The 18862-nt window shown below is 38.2% G+C and overlaps 3 protein-coding genes and 1 non-coding gene across 4 annotated transcripts; 1 reads left to right on the plus strand and 3 right to left on the minus strand.

The window, feature by feature from the left end:
- Positions 1-1909: 1909 nt before the first annotated feature.
- LOC110053229 (ras-related protein Rab-38-like) lies at positions 1910-3968 on the minus strand. The gene has a single exon (XM_020759440.2). It carries the CDS (start codon positions 3671-3673, stop codon positions 2942-2944), a length of 732 nt encoding a protein of 243 aa, XP_020615099.1. The 5' UTR covers positions 3674-3968; the 3' UTR covers positions 1910-2941.
- A 718-nt stretch (positions 3969-4686) lies between these two features.
- Positions 4687-10546, minus strand: LOC110053230 (biogenesis of lysosome-related organelles complex 1 subunit 4-like). The gene is made up of 5 exons (XM_020759441.2): positions 10410-10546; positions 10215-10286; positions 8784-8885; positions 7480-7602; positions 4687-6520 (listed from the first exon to the last, which is right to left on the minus strand). The coding sequence occupies exons 1-5, from the start codon at positions 10530-10532 to the stop codon at positions 6311-6313; spliced, it is 630 nt and encodes a 209-aa protein (XP_020615100.1). The 5' UTR covers positions 10533-10546; the 3' UTR covers positions 4687-6310.
- LOC149106140 (U4atac minor spliceosomal RNA) lies at positions 9782-9902 on the minus strand. The gene has a single exon (XR_016210076.1). It is a non-coding gene; the product is annotated as a U4atac minor spliceosomal RNA (small nuclear RNA).
- A 35-nt stretch (positions 10547-10581) lies between the features above and the next one.
- Positions 10582-18852, plus strand: LOC110053232 (small nuclear ribonucleoprotein-associated protein B-like). Its single transcript, XM_089298421.1, has 7 exons — positions 10582-10681; positions 10758-11021; positions 15973-16081; positions 16459-16536; positions 16986-17117; positions 17835-18008; positions 18508-18852. Exons 1-7 carry the CDS (start codon positions 10679-10681, stop codon positions 18540-18542), a joined length of 795 nt encoding a protein of 264 aa, XP_089154547.1. The 5' UTR covers positions 10582-10678; the 3' UTR covers positions 18543-18852.
- Positions 18853-18862: the final 10 nt, after the last annotated feature.

Here is an 18862-nt window from a genome sequence, read left to right on the forward strand (position 1 = left end):
ACCCCATCATATTACGAGCAATGCTGATACACGTAAACATTTTAAGGAATCTTGGCTGTAAAACAATTTAAGCTCCAGAGGTTCTTTTTAACTGGTCTGGGGTTTTACATCAACTGTGTAACTAGTTCCAATACGGATTGGGAGAGTGGAGGAATGTATGTTCCTTGCCCTTTGTCCTGGCCTTTTTCGCCTCCCCTACCCCTTTTCCCGTCTAGGCCTGTAACACAGGTCAATCTGTTTCCCGCCATTTTTACGTCATGGTAACTGAGACTTGCAACACATTGGTACATGGTGTGACTAAACACGTGACGTGAATACCTGACAATTTTTTCCTCGGACGGGGAGCTGTAGTTTAACCGACTGCAGGGGCGTAGCCAGCCACTTTTTTCATTTAAGCCCAAATTGTACAGCGTAAGTCGTATATCAAATTTTGCCAACGTCCAAAAAAACCAACAACAGTCAACTAAATTTTCGTGCGCAAAATTATTTCAAAGTTCTGCTTTGTTAATAACCTTTCTGCATTTTTCATGTATAAGATTTAAAGTCATTATTTTGTTTTTCAAACTAAAACGTTGATATAGCGGTGATTCGCTATTAAATAGTAAGAAAAGAAAAATATGGTCTTTCGGCTACTATTGATGACAGCAGAGAGGCAGCTTTTCGCTCATGAGGGCAGATCTTTTCGTGTCTGTTCTTATGGGCAAAAAGCTGAAGAAGGGTGCATGAAACAGGGAGCGAATGAAATTACAGGATCAGAAAAGTTACTCAGTTGGCTTCTAGATTTTTTCGCCAAGCTTTAAAATTTAATCGACAGATGGCTTTTATAACAAAGAGATCTAACAAAGATACCCTGCCTAGATCTCTGCGAAAAAGTTCACGTCACTAACATAGCGGTTTGACCAAGAAGAAATACCTATTTTTTTTTTTTTGAAAAAAAAGCCTTAATTCGATGATAGCAGAGAGGCAGCTCTTTGCTTGTTAGAGCAGGAGAGAGCTCGTCTCATGTCTGTTCTCATGGGCAAAAAGCTAAAGAGGGACGGAAGGCTGAGGGATGACATTTGATTTTTTTGAGGCGCCACATACCTCTAAGAAGGCTTAACAGGATTGGCTGAGAAATTAAAGCAATAGAAAAAAAAACAACTGAGACAATAAATTAAAACAATAAAAGATGGGTGAAAGAGGGATCGAATGAAGTTACAGGTTCAGAAGAGGTAATTAGCTTCGGGCTTTTCTAACACTGAAATGTCTAGATCTCTAACAAAACATTCGCGTGTCTGGTCAAAAATGAAATACATAAGTTTTTGAAAAGTCTTTTTAAATGTATATCGCGTGATGGGTGTCACGCTGACTGAAGAGTGGGAGGAGAGGGACGGGAACCTGACGATGACGGGGGCAGGAAGGGTGATGAGCTAAGGGATTTTGCATTCAGTCCTTGTCTCGAAGAGCCCTTTGAATCTTTGTACAAAACATGCAACTAGAATACGCCCGGGAATTACGTGCATCGGAAACTAAATTAAATTGTCCGTGTCAGGGGTGACAACGGGCTAAAATCACGAAACTTCAAGACGATAAAAAGACCAAGCTAAGCACTATATCCAAGGAAATTTCAGGTAAATTGTGAACATTTTTAAATTTGCGCAGGAGAGGCTAATAGGAATCTGAACATGTTCTGCCAAAATCCTCTCTCTAAAAAAAAATATTGTTATGCGGAAACTCTGGTTCCGTGATCTGAAACGTTTCAAGAGACTCGTGGTGCCGAACATGTTGAAATCCACACTTCAGTTAAAAAAAAAAAAGTTGAAAACAAAAACAAAAACAAAAACAAAAACATGCAAACTGTAAAACACACCTGTCTGTTGGAATATGGTGTTCTATTTCGGAAGAAAATAAAAAGAAATGAGATGAAAGCTTACTTCGTTCAAAAGTTTAATTAAAACTGACCCTGTTCTCGACCCCTGTTACGGTAACGCATCCTTATACGGTAATCCATATGTTGAAGGATAACTGAGGATTACCTAAATTTTTTGCACGATCACAGACAAGAAATTCAAACTGGGGACCTCTGCGGACTATTAAAACCCTAGCTAAAAGGACCTTGACCTTCAATCTTAAGTTGTCTATTTGTTTACGTAAGGTTTTGTCCCTTTTCCGCGATTCTAGTTTATTGAAGGAAGGATTTGCCAGAAATGGGAAAACTTCTTTCCAGCACTCGACGAATTTCCGATTCTACTTATTTTCGGTCTAGACGGTCTGTTGGTTTAGTTTTATCTGAATAACAATACAACAGTCTCTTCTGAGTCTGTACATTTTGACTGCCGAAGATCAGAACTTCATCGCTTACTATTAATAGAAGTTTCCTTAAGTTATATTTGGCAGGCCAGTCATCAGATTAGTAAGGTAACCAATCGCGTGGTATCATGAGCGCATTTGATTTGTTTGAATGATCCTTGTATGCAAGACGACAGACGAAATTAACTTTTCTTTAGCTGGTTAGCCTGTTTACGCTTGTATTGAAATTATATTTGATTAAAAAAAATACGTACCCGATAGAGATAAAAATTCAATATTTCTTCCCATTTTTAACATAGTTTTGTTTCTACCGTTTAAGCAAATATACTTTTGAAATTTTAATTCGAAAATGAAATGAGGAGCTATTCTTGTGACAGATAAACAATATTGTCAACTTATATAGATGTCACGCGATAAACAAGTAGTTTAATATAAACACCAAGCAGTTAACAGGTCTCTGCCAGGCATTTCCAGACCAAACTGTTCATTGAAGAGACTAGAGTACATGTAGTACCAGGCTGATGCATTACAATACGCTAATATAATCTCGGGATTGTTCCAAAACCGTGAAGGGTAATTTGACACTAATCCGGAAGTCCTTTATTGAATTGGCCTGCATTCAATACGATCCGCACAGGAAGTTGAAACAATGTCACCGCTTTCCAAGATTTCGTTGTTTGAAAATACTTTGAACGAGACAATCGACCGCTTTGGTCATTACACCTGTGTAACCCTCTCCTTCTCTTGAAATGAGCTGAAACCAGCCAGCGAATCCATTTCGAGCGCAGAACTCGTCCAACAACACCTTGCTTTCGATCAATTTCCCGGGGCCGATCCAGTCAACAGGCTTACCTCGTTTAGATGTAGGAATGTTCTCTATGACAAGGACCATAGGTATATTGGCGTCTTTTGGGTTTGCTTCTTTGATTTTCTCGCTCCACTTTAATATACTACCAAGTGGAGAAGGACTTTTTGGTCCCCAAAACACTAAAGCGCCGACACAATTCCGACAAAAAACGCTGGTCATCTTGAGAAATCGTTCGTGCTCGGCAACGTCCCAAAACTGAAGTTTGACACTGTATTCTTCCTTCGTTGATTTATCATTCCATTTGATAAAATTCAAGTAAAAGTCGACTCCGATCGTTGGCTTGTGGTAAAAGCTAAGCGGCCGATGTTGTATATAATCGGACACGAAGCCCCCCTTTTTGCCAAAGCCTGTATAATCGCCAACACACATTATCTTGAAAGTGAAGTCCGTCTCTTTGGATTTGACTTCTTGGAAGATTTCTTCGTCCCTTCTTACAAACGCCGCATCGCTTGCCATTTCCGATTCCATTTCGCGGCTCGTAAAGCTTTCGCTTCGCTGTACCTCTGCATCTGACATTCTGATCTGTATCAAGCAACGATGTCGTAGATATTTACTTGTATCTCTGAAACCTCCTGCTTCAGGAAGGAAATCTGATCGCACAAGAGTGCGTCATGTTTCAACTCATGTCTTTCATCAAGACCTTTCGAAATCCTTCAAGTCAATCAAATGCCGACTTACGTAAGATATTTGGTTACAGTCAAAACATTTTGGCGTGCGCTAGTAAGAAATCCACCAAATGATGAAGAACCCAGTTCAATGCAGCCAAACACGTAATATTGCACTGGAAATGTTATGAAACAAATGCGACAGAAACCCTTCAAACGTAAATACTAAATATTTAATTTACACTGCCGGTGTATATGGAACACGTCCAAGAGCGAATATTTTCGTACACGTAGAGCTTTCCAAGAAACAACGCCCTTCCTCTTTCCTTTTATTCGGTTTAAATTTTTATAAAACTCTACACAGATAAAAATATAATTTAATCGGAAAAAAATCCCTGGGTATCTTCCCCTTTACAAATTAATTATACTTAAATGTCATATTTTTCTTTCGGCTCTTTTAATAATTAGTTTGTCGGCTGAGTTTGCTTAATGATATTTTTCAAGTCTCCCGTAGAAAATATTTACACAAATGTAACAGGTACAATGAAAACAAGAAAATGTTCATATTAAAACATAAATCTTGAAAAAGATACCGAACGGTTATCAAATAAGTCAGGGATGCGTCAGTTTCGAAACTGATAACAGAACATTGTCGATATTTAGCCCAGATGGATTTTTAAATAGAACTTCAAATAAAAATTCCCAAGACTCAATGCATATGTGGGTGTGACTGTCGAATTGACGTATCTTTGTCCGAAAGTCTAAATATTTTTACCGGCCATTTGCTAAATTAGCATATAGCCTTGATGGCAGTGTTTAACAAGAACATAGTATCAAAGAAAAATCACTGCAGTTATTTACTTATTCATGTCAAGCAAGCATTTGTTAGAAGCCAATACACTTTTCTTTCAAATGGCAAAATAGTTAAAACAGGATTTCATTTTTATTTTGTATCACGTACGACTGTCTGCCTATAAATGGGTTTCATATTTTCAAATACTGTATCTTGGCGACTAAAACTACACGACCTCTTTCTCTTATACATGATTCATTATTTCAATATGGCTTTTTATCTCTCCCACAATCTTAAAAGCAGGAGCGCCACCAACTACACTTGAATTGAATAACACTCACCGTGAAAATTACCGCTTCCACTTTAATTTTCTTTTACTTTTCAAACTTTTTCAGCCCAACGTAATCCTAACCCAAACTAAAATTTCAACCTTAATAGTGATCAGATCTTTTTTCTAACAAAAAGTACCAATGAAAAATATCTAGGCGACATATCTTACCGGAGCTCAATGACGGCATTTTAAGTTATCTGGGGCGCGTACGAAATTACTTTTAAATTGAAGGAAGCCTGAAAATAGTGCTTTAGTAATATGGAAAAAAATCAAAGAGATAATAACAAGCCATAAAGGTACCAGAATGGAGAAGATTATCATAGAATGAAAACGACGAACTTGAAAAATTTAGGCTAAACTTTTCAAGATGGGCGCGCGCAAACCGTGATGTAACTCTTTTAATGGTCTTTGGAAGATTGCACTAATTAAAATTTCTCAACTATGTATAACCATTACACGTGTCCATGACGTATAAAATTTGATACCCTTTAGGTTAAGAAGTTATCTACTGTTATTTAAGATTTTTCCCAAACTGATATGTATAGACATAGTAAAATTGATGAGGTACGTGAACTAATTTCATAAATCTTAACAGTAATTGCCTTCTAATGCATTTTCCACCCTTTCCACCCTTTCCATCTTCGATCCTTAATTCAGGGCAGCTTTGAGCTTCACATCTCCGCTACATAAACAGAGACTTTTTATGAGCCTAACAGACCGCGTTTTTTAACCATATAACTTGATTTCAAAAAAAGAAAAAAACATTACCTAACTGAAATCTTTCTCAATCTTTTCTAGTTTTGACATTCCTTGGTCTGTTTTACCTAAATAGAGTTTCTTTCTCATTTTTTTTTTTTTTTTCGCGTTTTGGATCATAATAAGTCTACCAAGTTATAGTTTACACTACAGATATAGTAACCAACCAAATAAGAAAAGACTGGGAAAGATTGGGAAGAATTACGAACGACTAACGTTTAGAAAAACTGTCTGGCTAAATCTTTCAGGACACGCTATCTATCTCATAACATTAACGACAGGGCCGGGTTGTTCAAAGCCCGATTAACCCAGGATTAGCGAGAACTTTGATTTTTATACATTTTCGGTGAGGTTTTCTTTTTCTTTTCTTTTTTTTTTTTGTTTGTTTTTGTTTTTCCTTTAGTCTTGAGTTTGAGCAATCTGAAACTACACAAAACATATGCAGCGAAAAATATTTTTACACAAGAAAAATTAATACTTCGGTTAACTTTTAATCCTGGGTTAGCGTTAACCGGCTTTCGAACAACCCGGCCCAGTAAAACAGAGAACACAATTCTCTAAAGCTATTTAGACAATTTGAACTTGATTCTGCAGGACTGACCAATAAATTACTGGTAATTTTATATTCTCACTACCATAATATTGTTATAATTTGCTAATTTTTATCTTTATCTATCTGTTGTGTGGCTGCTGTTGTCGTCTGTTTGATTATCAGCTGAAGACTCGGTTGATTGTTTTGTTGCTTCTTGAGTGTTCTCTTCTGCTGACTGTTTCTCTGTAGCTTGTAATGTTGAACTAAAGAAATCGCTGGTCTTGAATACAGCTGGGGCTTGCCAGCCAGACAAATTTTTATCTTTCTTTGGGGGATTCTGAGTCATCTGTGACAAGGAGAATTAATCAGAGATGTTTTTGCATTCACTACAAAATATTATTGTAGGACACAGTATAATTTACTGAATACCAACAGATTCCTGCATTACAGGGAGCGGGGAAGTCAATCCCTACTCATACCCCATACCCTAAATGGTTTTCCACATCATATTTGAGACCTGCCCATCAACATCTGTATGTTATTTTTAACCCCACTAATATTAAAATCTGTTCTCTTCTTTAGACCAAATTCAGCCTTTTAATGGGCTATTTTAGGTTCGACCAATGTCCACAAAATCAAAAGATGAGCTAGCACTAGTTACTGCAGTTCCTTGCTCTACACATGGTTACAAACCATTACCTAATTTCAACACATATGCTCAATCAAACCAGAACCAGAGTTTCCTGGTTACGGTTTTTGGTTATTCAATTTACCAAGAGACTTAGTGGAAGCTGATAGCTTCCAGCTATTCTGATCCAAGCTCAAATTGTATCTGAATGTTTAATTAAGGATCCTTGTTTTTATATAATTTCTGTATTTCTCATATTATTTTAGGGAGTTTTTACATAGGGTTTACCTCATAACTTCCTTTTTGAGACGCCTTTTCTTTTTTATCTTTTGTTTTTATATGTATACTTTTGTAACTTTGCATCTTGAATAAAGAATGTATGTATGAATTGGTTTCCTAAATGGCACTGGCAATTTGGCTACTACTGACCAAGAATATGTGGGCTCGGTGGACAAGAGTGATGACTTGATCTTTTCCATGGCAACAAATACTTATTTTTGAAGTACCAGTAAGTGAGTAGTATGAAAAATAATAGACACCAGAGAATTACTGGGCTGATTTGAACCCAGTCAGAACACAACAGCTTTCTATTTTAGAACTTTTCAGTCATTATTGAGGGAAATGGACTAATTTTCTTACTATAAGTAACTTTTGTTTGTGACGCTCTTCAAAGCTACCTGTCTAAGTCCTGGTATAGAGCTCAGAACTTTATGAATGGTATGACTCCCAAGCTCTCTCTCTGCGGTTGCCACACTTTCTTCCACCTCATCAACATTCTTCTTAACAGCACTCATAAAAGCCTTTATAAAACAAGATAGCCTGTTAGCACAAAAAAATAAAATAAAATACAGTATCACCAGCGCTTACTAATAGAGGGATAATGACCTTGTCTCCGGTATAATTTTATGAAGATCTATCTAACAATTCAACTGCAAGCCCAAGTTTTCTATGAGTAAATGGTCAATGCAGCATCACCAAGTTGACTATTGTTCATGAAACATGAAGGCTAGGAGTCTCTGTCCAATAAATTATTGTTTCAGTAGAGACTCTGAGGGATTCCTGCCCAAAACCTACAAGTTTGTGTATATTTAAACCTTCATTCAAGGACAGTGCATGCAATCATCGTTTGTCAATGAAGAGAAAATGATGAGAGAGCCAATCAAATTTGTGGATTTCCGATAGAAGACAGCTGAGTGACTTCTAACTGACAATTAGATTATAAGCTCGAGATTTCTATGAGCTGATAGTTGATTCGGCCTTTGGCCTCATCAACGATCACCTCATAGAAATTGAGAGCAAATAATCTAATTGTTTTAGTAGAATTCTTACTAAAATTTACTTCAAATAATGGTTTCCAATTATTTCTTGACGTACTATTAAACTTTGCGCCTGAAAAAGATCGCTCGGATTGAATTGTCATTTAAAATTGAAGTTGTGTGTGCATGTGCATCAGTTTTTTCACTAATTTCAACTTTTTTAAAAGTCAAGAAAGCGTTAATGTCCTTCGTTTAGACTTCTCAGGAATTTAATTATCCATTTGCATCAATATTTTCCTCCAAAACTTTGGAAAAACGAAAAAAATGTCACCATTTCCTAGATGACCTCCAGCCACTGCACACTAATGGCTGATAGTGTTCAATGGCTCAGCCAATCAGATTACAGCATTTGCATTAGTATACTAGTAGAATTCTACTAATATCAGTTGAGTTTAGTTTTGAGCAAGCTTTACTGACTACAAATGTTTAAGCTTCCTGGGCATGCAGGTCAAATCTTGTGCCTTTTTTTGTCTGGCATAAATAACTTGATAACTTCAAGACTATACCAAATGTATTTAGCATTCTAATTCCTCCATTTCCATTCTGCAAATGGATTACAGAACTAATGAATGAGATGGGTATGTCAAAAACAAAAGAATGTTTGTACTGGGATACTGGGATACTGGGATACTGAGATGCAAAATTAAAACCGATGTTACAAATACCTCTAGTTGGTCAATCTTCCTGAATAATGTTGGCAATTCTTGAGATCTTGCATGTAGCTGGGGTATAATTTCCATAAGGGATTGTGAAGAGTCATTGCGAATCTGTGTACAAAGAAAAACTGTTGTAAATCAAGTTTTGTTACCGTGCAACTCACAAATTTAAAGGCATAACCAGTGGAATAATTGTACTGGAATTCTATTGTGACAAATGAAAAAATTACAAGATGTGAGATGAATAAACTGCAAACTGTACACCTCTATGTGATCTACAATCCAGGGTGCATCCTGAAGATCTTCAATGTGGCCTTTATAATTTTGCAGCATACCAGTGTGAGATTGGAGTTTTTGGCCTAAGGCAGCATGTACACTCAATGTTTTTTATTTTAATTTATGGAAATTTTTGCAGGAAAACGTGGGAAATGGCATTTTCTGAGCCCCTAAAAGTAAAAATTTCCTGGGGGAGTATACCCCCACCCCCCCCAGCAACTAGTGCCTTCACTGCTAGGTAATGTTTCTAGTCCATATTCTATGAAAATGCAAGCTTTGCCCCTGATTTGGGGTGGCGTTTATATAGAGCATTCTTCGGCGTGGGGCTTGCCAGGTGTATGGCATGGAATGTAAAAAGCCTTGTTGTATCTTCAGCATGGCAGTCCATCAGAACATGCACCCGGGTCTACAATCATAAAGCAAAAGCACAAGAAGAATGAAAAGTTTTGTTTTCTTGTGTTTATGCTTGCATTGCAATGATTTGTACGTAGTGCAGACAAAATGAGAAGACTGTGTGCAGGGTTTGAACTTGTGCATCAGCTGTCCCCACTAATCCTTCAGTTAAGTTGAGATTTTTCCGAAATGAGTAATTTCATATTGCACAAAGGTTAGCTCATATTAATCATCATAAGAAATTTGTGAATTTGATCTTGTAGGAAACCACTTTTATAAATTTTTTTCTTCAACCTTGATACATAATGTGTATATTATGTCTTTCCTCAGGTGGGAAAGAGTCCAAAAATTGCACGATCTTTTTCAAGCTCGTGCGTAAGTGTCGTAAGTTAGGGTGTCAGCAGGACAATTCTCACTCATTGATCACGGAAAAGTCACGCAGCCCCCGATAAGGACGTTACCAAACAATGGTAGCGTCTGGGTATATGTCTTGACTTGAGAATGTGAACCATGTGGGACGAAAATATATGTTGTCGTTTCAAAACGGAAATACGAACAAAGTTATGAACAGAAACAAATATTTCAAAAGTGATATGTAGTACCATAGAAATCATCTTTCGATGTAATGGTTTAGTAAGGAAAGAATAAACTCCCGAAAAACGAAATATCCTGTAATACGGTGAAGGGTCATGCGTCCTGCGAACTGAATAAATTACACAGGCAAAGTTACGTTCATAACACGTATTTTAACTTCTTATTGTTAATTTTTACCGTATCTGCAAGATGGGAAAATTCATCCAAACGAACAAGCATATCCTCAATGATATCCTCGATAGATTTGGACTGAAAAACACGCAAAAATAAATGAGCTTAGAACATAAATCTACCTCCTCACACAAGCAGACTGAAAGTATCAATTTTTCTGCCGAAATACTTCTCCAATCAAGTCGTCGATGGTTGTCATACCTCCTTCCTTACATCCACTTGACAATACTGAGCAAATTCCGCAGCGCACTTCGCCAAATCAAGCTCTTCTTCGTCCTCTGATTTACCGTTTTCCACAAGAGCTTGCTCTCCACCGTCCGCCATCTTGGATCGAAGGAGCAATTTTGAGCCGACTACACTTTGATCAGCGGTTAATCGCGTGGTAAAGAGAAACGTTTCGAAACGTTGACCGTGTTCCCTTCACTTTTAATTTTGCATCTGCTTGAATCTCGAACATCTATACCGCCAAAATGGTATGTACAGGTGCAAAGGTATCTCACATTATTCTACTTTTGCAGAGTTTCATTATTTGCTCGTTTACTTTTTCAGACGGTGGGAAAGAGTTCGAAGATGCTCCAGCACATCAACTACCGAATGCGGTGCACATTGCAAGATGGCCGCAGCTTCATAGGGACTTTTTTAGCTTTCGACAAGCACATGAACATCATTTTAGGAGACTGTGATGAATTTAGGAAAATCAAGCCAAAGAGCAGTAAAGCACCGGAGCGCGAGGAAAAGAGAGTGCTTGGTTTAGTTTTGTTGCGAGGGGAACATCTTGTGTCTCTGACAGTTGAAGGACCTCCATCTTCTGATGTAAGTTACGTATTATAATCACATGTTATTAATTTTAGATAAATAGTGTTTTTGCTGAGGACGAGATGGAAAGTCTTTGAAAGACTAAAGATCGTTCATCATGTCAAAAAGTGTATATTTTGGGGTTTTATTTTGTGATCAGAGATATACTGTTATGCTATGTTCGCTGGAACATCTGCATTGAATTGAAGATTTAAAACGTCTGTTATTAAGTCTTGTTTCTTGTAAACCCGTTTATTATATTTGAAGTCAGGAGCCCATCACCAGGAGCCTCCATCTCCCATATATCCTTGAGTCAACCTTTGCGCGTATCTTCTTATTTTTAGAAGAGTCTTCACCCCAGGCAAGCTCAAATTCCCGCAAAAGCATATTTTTTTCACTGACGTCCGTATATAACTTCGAAAAAAAACATGGTGGCCGAAGTGGCAAGTCTCATCTTGTTTCCTACTCCCATATTCCTGTTTAATTCAGTCCAGAAGCCTGTATTTACAGCCGAGAGACCCTGGTTCCTAACTTATTGCTTGGTAATAAATAACTTGATTGACCATGAACAGTTGAATCCAGAAGTATCCCTCGCAGTGAAGCTTCGTGGTGAAGCTGTTTTACCAGCTTTGTCGTTGTTTTTTGCTCCTTTCGCAGTGATTGTCCGTTTGTTTTCGAGGCGCTTTAGTCATGTAAGCTGTCCAAAAGAAATTACCGTATGGAGTTTTCTGCCAAACATTGCAAGAAGTCTTTAGATTTCGCTCTAGCAGATGATGATGCAAGTTCGGGTGAAAGCGGTAACTTGGACCGTGGCAGTGCATCTAGCTCACATTTTAGTGAGAAACTCGGCGATGACAATCATGCTGTGAGGTTCAACGTAAAGGAAATCTCTTAAGGTATTCCTGGAGGCCAATTTGCATATTTTTCTACCATATTTGCATGCATCAAATCATTAAAAATATTGGCTCAAAAATGATAAAATTTTTACATCTAAAACGTTGTTCTATGTATTTACTTTAAAAAATAATTTTCTTCAGCCAGAATGAAAGTAGTCCCTGAAATTTGATATTTAAATGGGCGTGGTCGAAACCCTCTTGTTTTGATTATTGCAAAATAACTCAAAGAATATTCCTTCAATGTTAGAAAGGTTTGGCCAATTTATGCACGAGGTTGAAAACTAAAATTCCGTGCGAGTACGTCAGAGAAAAGGAAAACGGGAAAAAATTATGTCTAGAAATATGTTTTCACACCCTTATAAAAATGGCAATGCTTCTACGAGTCTTGTATTCAAAGGCATTTGACGTACTCGCACAAAAAAGTCCGTTCACATACGTAGTTTTTGTCTGCCAAGTTTTAAGTCGTAGCGATTAACCTATGAAAAGAAAATGAAATGAACAATCAAGAATTGCGTTAGATTTTGATAAGTTGAGGGAAGCTGGCTGGACGATAAAACAGGAGGAGAGGGAGTCGTCCTCGGGAGTTAAGGTCTACCTACGCTACACAAACCCTGGTGGAAAGACACTAAAAAGTGCGAAAGATGTAGAACGGCAACTGAGAGATGAAGGGGTCTTGGAGACCTTTCAAACAACTAAAACCATTGTCAACGCCAAACAAGAGCAGAAATCAACGACCGATTCTCCCCATGATGACTCTGACTACGAACCACCGCTAAAGGAACTTCGTGAGGAAAGCAATAGGGAATGGCGAGACTCCTGCTTGTATCTTGATTTGTAGCTTACAACAAACCGTCTCAATTTCATAACTTTTTTCATTGAAGATTGATGGCTCGATTAGTTGTCTTGTCTAGCATTGAGATTTTCTCACGTTTCTATGATATGTGATCTGTGAGCAATGAATACATTCTCATTACATAAGCGTCCATAACATACGTTTATTTCACTTCCCCTTGGTGCTTCCCAGTGAAATTTTTGATTCACGTTTTGTTAGCTTGTGTAGCTACAAATTTTATGTGAAAACATTAGCTAACCTTGACCGATGATTTTCCAGTGCGCTTTTGTTTACTGTAATTACAATGACTCTGCCAAAGCGCTGTTACTTACAATTGCTTTTATCTTTTAGAATCCGTATCCCAGAAGGACTGTTTGTGGCCACGACGTCAAGCATTATTTCTTTTGTCCGCGAGTTCAATGCCTATTTTATTTTCTGAAAGTACGGTCGAGCGCATTTACTGCTTCCTCGGCTGCCATCACGATCAAAGAGGGTGTCACATTTCGAATTACCAGGTTTTATTGCGTTGAGCTTTCAACAAGACCATCCTTTGGGAGACCACAGCAGGACATTTTTTCGTATTTTTACCGCGAAAACCTACATAGAAACGAAACTTCGCATGCCAATATCTCAGACGGGTTTGGTTTTTCCGACCTAAGACTTAGCATACGTTTGTGTTTTAAAATTATCTTCCAGCGGACAAAAAATTTTGGCAAAACAAAAATGTCACTTTAGCCTCCAGGAATACCTTAAGAAGAAAGCTTCAGGGGAAAACAAAGTCCATGTTAGCTGAGGTTGATTTACTGAAAAAGTGGCATTCTGAACTTTCTGTTACGGGTTTCAGCTGCGAAATATTAAATCTAACAACCAAACATTCACCACTTGCCAAGACCGAGCGTCCCGCTCATTTTCCTGAACATGTACTTGTTTTATATCCTTCAAAAGTGTATACATATGCTCCGCAAACAGGGCTATTTCAGCCTGTTCGTTTGATCGTTTATGTTGATGGAAAGTGGAATCTTCAATGTCCCATCAACGAGCACATGGTTGTGAAGTTGGGTACCCTTGAGAAGTTTGCGCCAAGCCGCAGAATGCCTTGCATTCTCACAGATGTACGCGTTGCGCTAGCAACCTCAGACATACAGAGTATTTTAGAAATACTGGTAACTGATGAGATCCACATGGAGGATCGAAACCATGATCTTGCCTGAACTAAGCCGAACAATGGCAAATAAAACATGCAAAGCAGTCAACAGACTTGCACGTAAACAAGCACATTTGAATCATGGTGCCAGAACCTATACATATAACCTATACATCGAGCTCAAGAAACATGAGCTCGATCAGATAGAAACATTAAAATGTTTCTAGACAAACTTATAGCTTTCTTGAAGTAAAGCTATGGCGTCTCTGAAGAAAAACCTACGAGGACAAATATGATGTCCATTATAAGAATCTACTACTGTACTTGCAAACAGTTCTAATCACAGCCGGGCCCGGCGTCACAATAGCGAATGCAAGTAAGCAACATGTTCACGGTAAATTTCGTATTTTGTTCTTTGAAAGTAAATACTTAGAGATTCACTGAAAAACATAGCTTGCAATAGAAATGAGCCAAAACAATGCATAAACTCATGGCAAATTACAGAGGTGTCAAACTCTATGAAGCGACATGCAGATAACAATGGAAATCACGCAGACCTATGACCTACAAAAATTTGCTATACCACAATCTAACGGCTCAATTCTACTTGAAATTCCTCCTTATAACACAACATGAAGTGCCCTTCATAAACAGGAGTGAAATGACAAAAAAAGTCGAGTGACTGAACAGAGAACGGCTAATGTACAAATGTCACGAGCCGTAGAAGTTGTGTAGGCTAGTCAACCCCACTTTTACGCTCATACTTTCACAAGATGTGCTTAATTCTGATGGAGAGATCTCATCATAATCTGAGCTTTCACAGCCTTCACTGGATGAATTATCCACACTTTCTGCCATTCCTGTGATAGTTTTTGTTGAAACTAATGCATGACGTAAGACAATAACTTTGTTCTGATTGGCTGTTCAAATAGTGCGCGCGAATCAAAAACCCCTGCAGGTTTCTAAAAATAAGAAGACACACGCAAAGGTTGTCTCATAGGGTTTGTATGGGCTCCTGTTGAAGTATAGCACACAAGACATAAGCAAGGTCTGTCGACTGTACTGTGATCTTTAAAAGAGTAAAATGGTTCAGAAATTGTTATTTAAGCCAAGCTGTACATAGCACAGGCATAGTTGGCTTTATCAACAAACAATTTAATAGTCTCATTGTGTTGTTCCAGATAATGTCCATAATACCCCCTTTTCCCAGCCCGTTCTTGCCAGAATTTTTCTAGGACTGAACTGGAAGCTCCCTTGTAGCTTACCCTGCAAAACCGCGATTCCCTCCTCTTTCTGCTTGTGGAGAGATGATTATGACAGCTTACTTTCCTTTAAACATTTTGGCATTTGAGGTCTTCAGTGATCTCTGCAATGGAACATTATCAACATAACATTACACCTCTCACATAGGATGAATTGAGTACTGACTTGATTAATTGGATTCTCATTTTTTTGACTGAGTTTTTGTGGAATTTCAAATACATCTGTGTTATCTTTGAGACTGTCATTCAGGGCTGTAACTGGTAACACCTGTTGCAGTTGTATGCTTGATAAGCCCATTACATTGCAGGTGAACTTGTCTGTTGTTAATACAATTCATCCACATAGTAATAAGTTTGTTTTGTGAAGAGCAAGGCGTCAGGTGACTCAAACCTTACTGACAGCCATGAACTGTATAATTAATACAGGGCACGAAAAAAGTGCCTTCCGGTCATCCGGGACAAGTAGATTCTCCTTATGGGCAAGTACCTTTTCATTTTCACTTCCCAGATGGGCAAGGGATGAGGCAAGTCGTCTGCCAACTAAATCATTAAAAGACCAAACTAAGGCATGCCCAGGGCGAGCAAAATTTGTAATCTGGCTTTTGGCCAGATGGATGTTCAGGCATCCTGAGGATGGCCATTTTCTATAGAAAATTATTTTATTTTTCATATGTTGCCTTATAAATTGCTCATTTGAGCAGGCTCTGTAGCACATTTTGGACAGCCACTCTTCAAATTCTGGCTAAAAACCTAGCTTGAATTCAAGTTTTTTTTTTTTTTTCGTGCCCTGTAATACATCTGTAACAAAACATTGATATCTTGTTTTTGCTTTTAGTCAAAGTCCAAGTTGCTTGGAGCCAATGCTGCCCCTGGAGCAGGGATGGGCCGTGCTGCTGGACGGGGAGTGCCAGCTCCTATGGCTCCAACAATTGCCGCACCACCAGGTATGTACCTTAATACTAGTGCTGATTTGTTTGTTATTAAATAATCTATAGAAGCGAAGTTGTTTCACAATACTGCATTAGAGCAGGCTACCCTGGCTTTAGCAATAGTTAGTTGTTTATACTTCATGTGAGAGGTGAAGACATTCTGGAACTGCTCAAGGTGTTGCCTACTAAAAGTCATTCTCAATTTTTTGGGGAGAACCCTGAAAAGACTGGATATGGCAGTAGTGATCCAAGGCGGTTGCCATATAATTTCCAAATTTATTGACTAACTGAACTGTGGTGTTGCTACTGATTTAATTTAAAAGGTAATTTTGTGATTATGACAGTCATGTTGACCCTAAGCTGATAATATGTAAACAAATGAATGATTGTAGGACTAGCTGGGCCAGTGAGAGGTGTAGGTGGACCAGCAGCACAGTTAATGACCCCACAAGGAAGAGGAGGACCAGCAGGTATGTTAACATTAATAGACCTGATGAACAGTGATACAAAATTTTACAGCAACCTGGGGTTTGTTCAGGTCAAAACAGATTCAAACCAAGACTTAAAAAAATAATTGGAACAATGGTTAAATGTAGTAAGTAGCATGGATGTAAACAGCGTAGCAGGATAGCTGCATTGTTTACATCCATGCTACTTGCAATTTCAGAGCAAATACACATTATAATCAGTGCCAAATGCAAGGTAAGTCATGATAAGTTTTCGTTTTGAATCTGATTGGTTGAGATAGTGGCAAGTGTTTTTAAAGCATTGTGTAATGTAAGAAAGCTGAACCAAAACTATTTCCAAACTGATTACCAAACTTAAAGAATACATACACTTGACATGTACGATTGTTAAAAGAGAATGTTTAATAATCCAACTTTTCATGCAATAACCTCTGTACATGTACATTTGACAGGTGGACCACCACAACAAGCACCACCAGTCTCTGTTCCTAGTTCTATGCCAGGTCCCCCTGGTGGGGCAATGGGGGCACCAATGAGAGGACCCCCTCCACCAAGACCCCCCATGGGAAGTATGCCACCAGGAGGTATGTATTCAATTAATGATTGGTTAATTGTCATGTGTGGATGATGAGATATGTGAGTTGTCTCTGGTCAACGTTAGAGAAAGTCCAAGAATTCTGAGGTTCCTTATAACTAATCAGTATTAATTATTGATACATGTAATTACTGTCTTCAGGTGATCCGCAAAGCAAATTTAAAGCATAAAATGGGTACTTTTCATTTGATCAGTTTTGCTAAATCAAGTGAAAAAAATGTGTTTTTTCATCATGGGTGGAACTATAAGTAACAAACTTCACAACATTATTGTCAGTGATGCATGATGTTGAATGTTCAGTGGAAAAAAAGGACTGTCATTCAGTTTTGATTCACCAGTAGCCAAGATCTTCACACCCATAACAAACTTGTTACTTTGTGGGTGAATTGTATCAAAAACAGGCAAATTTACCTGTATCATCAAGGGCCCATCAAACATACTCAGCCACAGGAGGTGTTACAGGTACCAGCCCTTACTGACAGCCCCGTGAAACCACAGAGATCCAGCCAAACTAAGTTGTGTTTAAATAGTCATACAAGCCATTCTGAACTGTTTTCCAAGAGACAGTATTTCAACCAACAGTATATTATTATTCTCAGGTAGTATTGATAGTCAGTTACACTTGCTTGTACAGAATTGTTCTGTCCGTGTTGGTTAAGCTTGCTCGGTCAACATTTTTTAATGAACTTTTTCCTCTTATTACTAGGGCCTCCTCCAGGAATGCCCATGCGAGGTCCTCCCCCAGGGATGCGTCCTCCAGATATGGGCCCCCCAGGCAGAGGAATGATGCCACCAGGTATGCCTCCCCCTGGAATGATGCCACCCGGAATGAACCGTGGCCCCCCTGGAAGAATGCCACCACCAGGGCTTATGGGTAGAGGTAAGGAAGTTAGCTCGGTTTTTTTCAGTTACTCCATAACTAGTAAAGTGCGCATACAAAGATACAAGACTTAGTCCTTGAAGATATACTGTGATATAATTTATGTGGCGTACATGACATCTCTACTACACTCACTGATATACCATATTATTAATAAGTCTTGAATTATTCTTGGATTTATTCTGTTACTGTGTGTCTGTTCTGTTCTTACCACACTTTGATGTCATCTGTGATCTATAACAGAACAGACGCATCGCAACATTTAATCTATTTGATAATGAGTGGATTTGTTTTTCATTAGTATTTTTTGTCAGTTTCATCTGTACCAGTTTTGATACAACATACATACTAAATTTTTCCATTGACCAAAGTTTCTCTGATTTGTAACATTTCATTGGTATGATTAAACAAGCAGATAGAGTTCTGTTTACATTTGCCTAAAGTCACTGTTGCTTTCAGAAAGTTGTTGTCCATTTACATGGAATCGTTTTCATTCTAGGACCACCACCTGGCATGCGACCACCACCCCGCTAAAGTGGATTGTTAAAGTTCCTTGTGTCAACTATATAAACCCTACAGAATCAAACAGTCCTGTCTTGTACCACCAGTCAGTAAATTTTGTGCCATTTCTTAAAGAGAGGCAGGATTCACATGGGTCGGCAGTGTTACTGTGGAGTGAAATCTGCAGCATACATGAACCAGTTAGACAAGAACGAAAGAATGATCCTGAAATTATACTTTTGCTTTCACTGCATTCTGTTATGTTTTGTAAATATCATTGTATTAGTATTCTTGACCATTTGAGTTCTTTTCAAAACAATAAAATCTGTTTATAAAGATTCTATTGGGTGTCT

The sequence above is a fragment of the Orbicella faveolata genome, unplaced genomic scaffold (genome assembly GCF_042242905.1).
Source record: "Orbicella faveolata isolate gen_17 unplaced genomic scaffold, um_ofav_v1 contig_3, whole genome shotgun sequence".
In the NCBI taxonomy this organism is placed as follows: Eukaryota; Metazoa; Cnidaria; class Anthozoa; order Scleractinia; family Merulinidae; genus Orbicella; species Orbicella faveolata.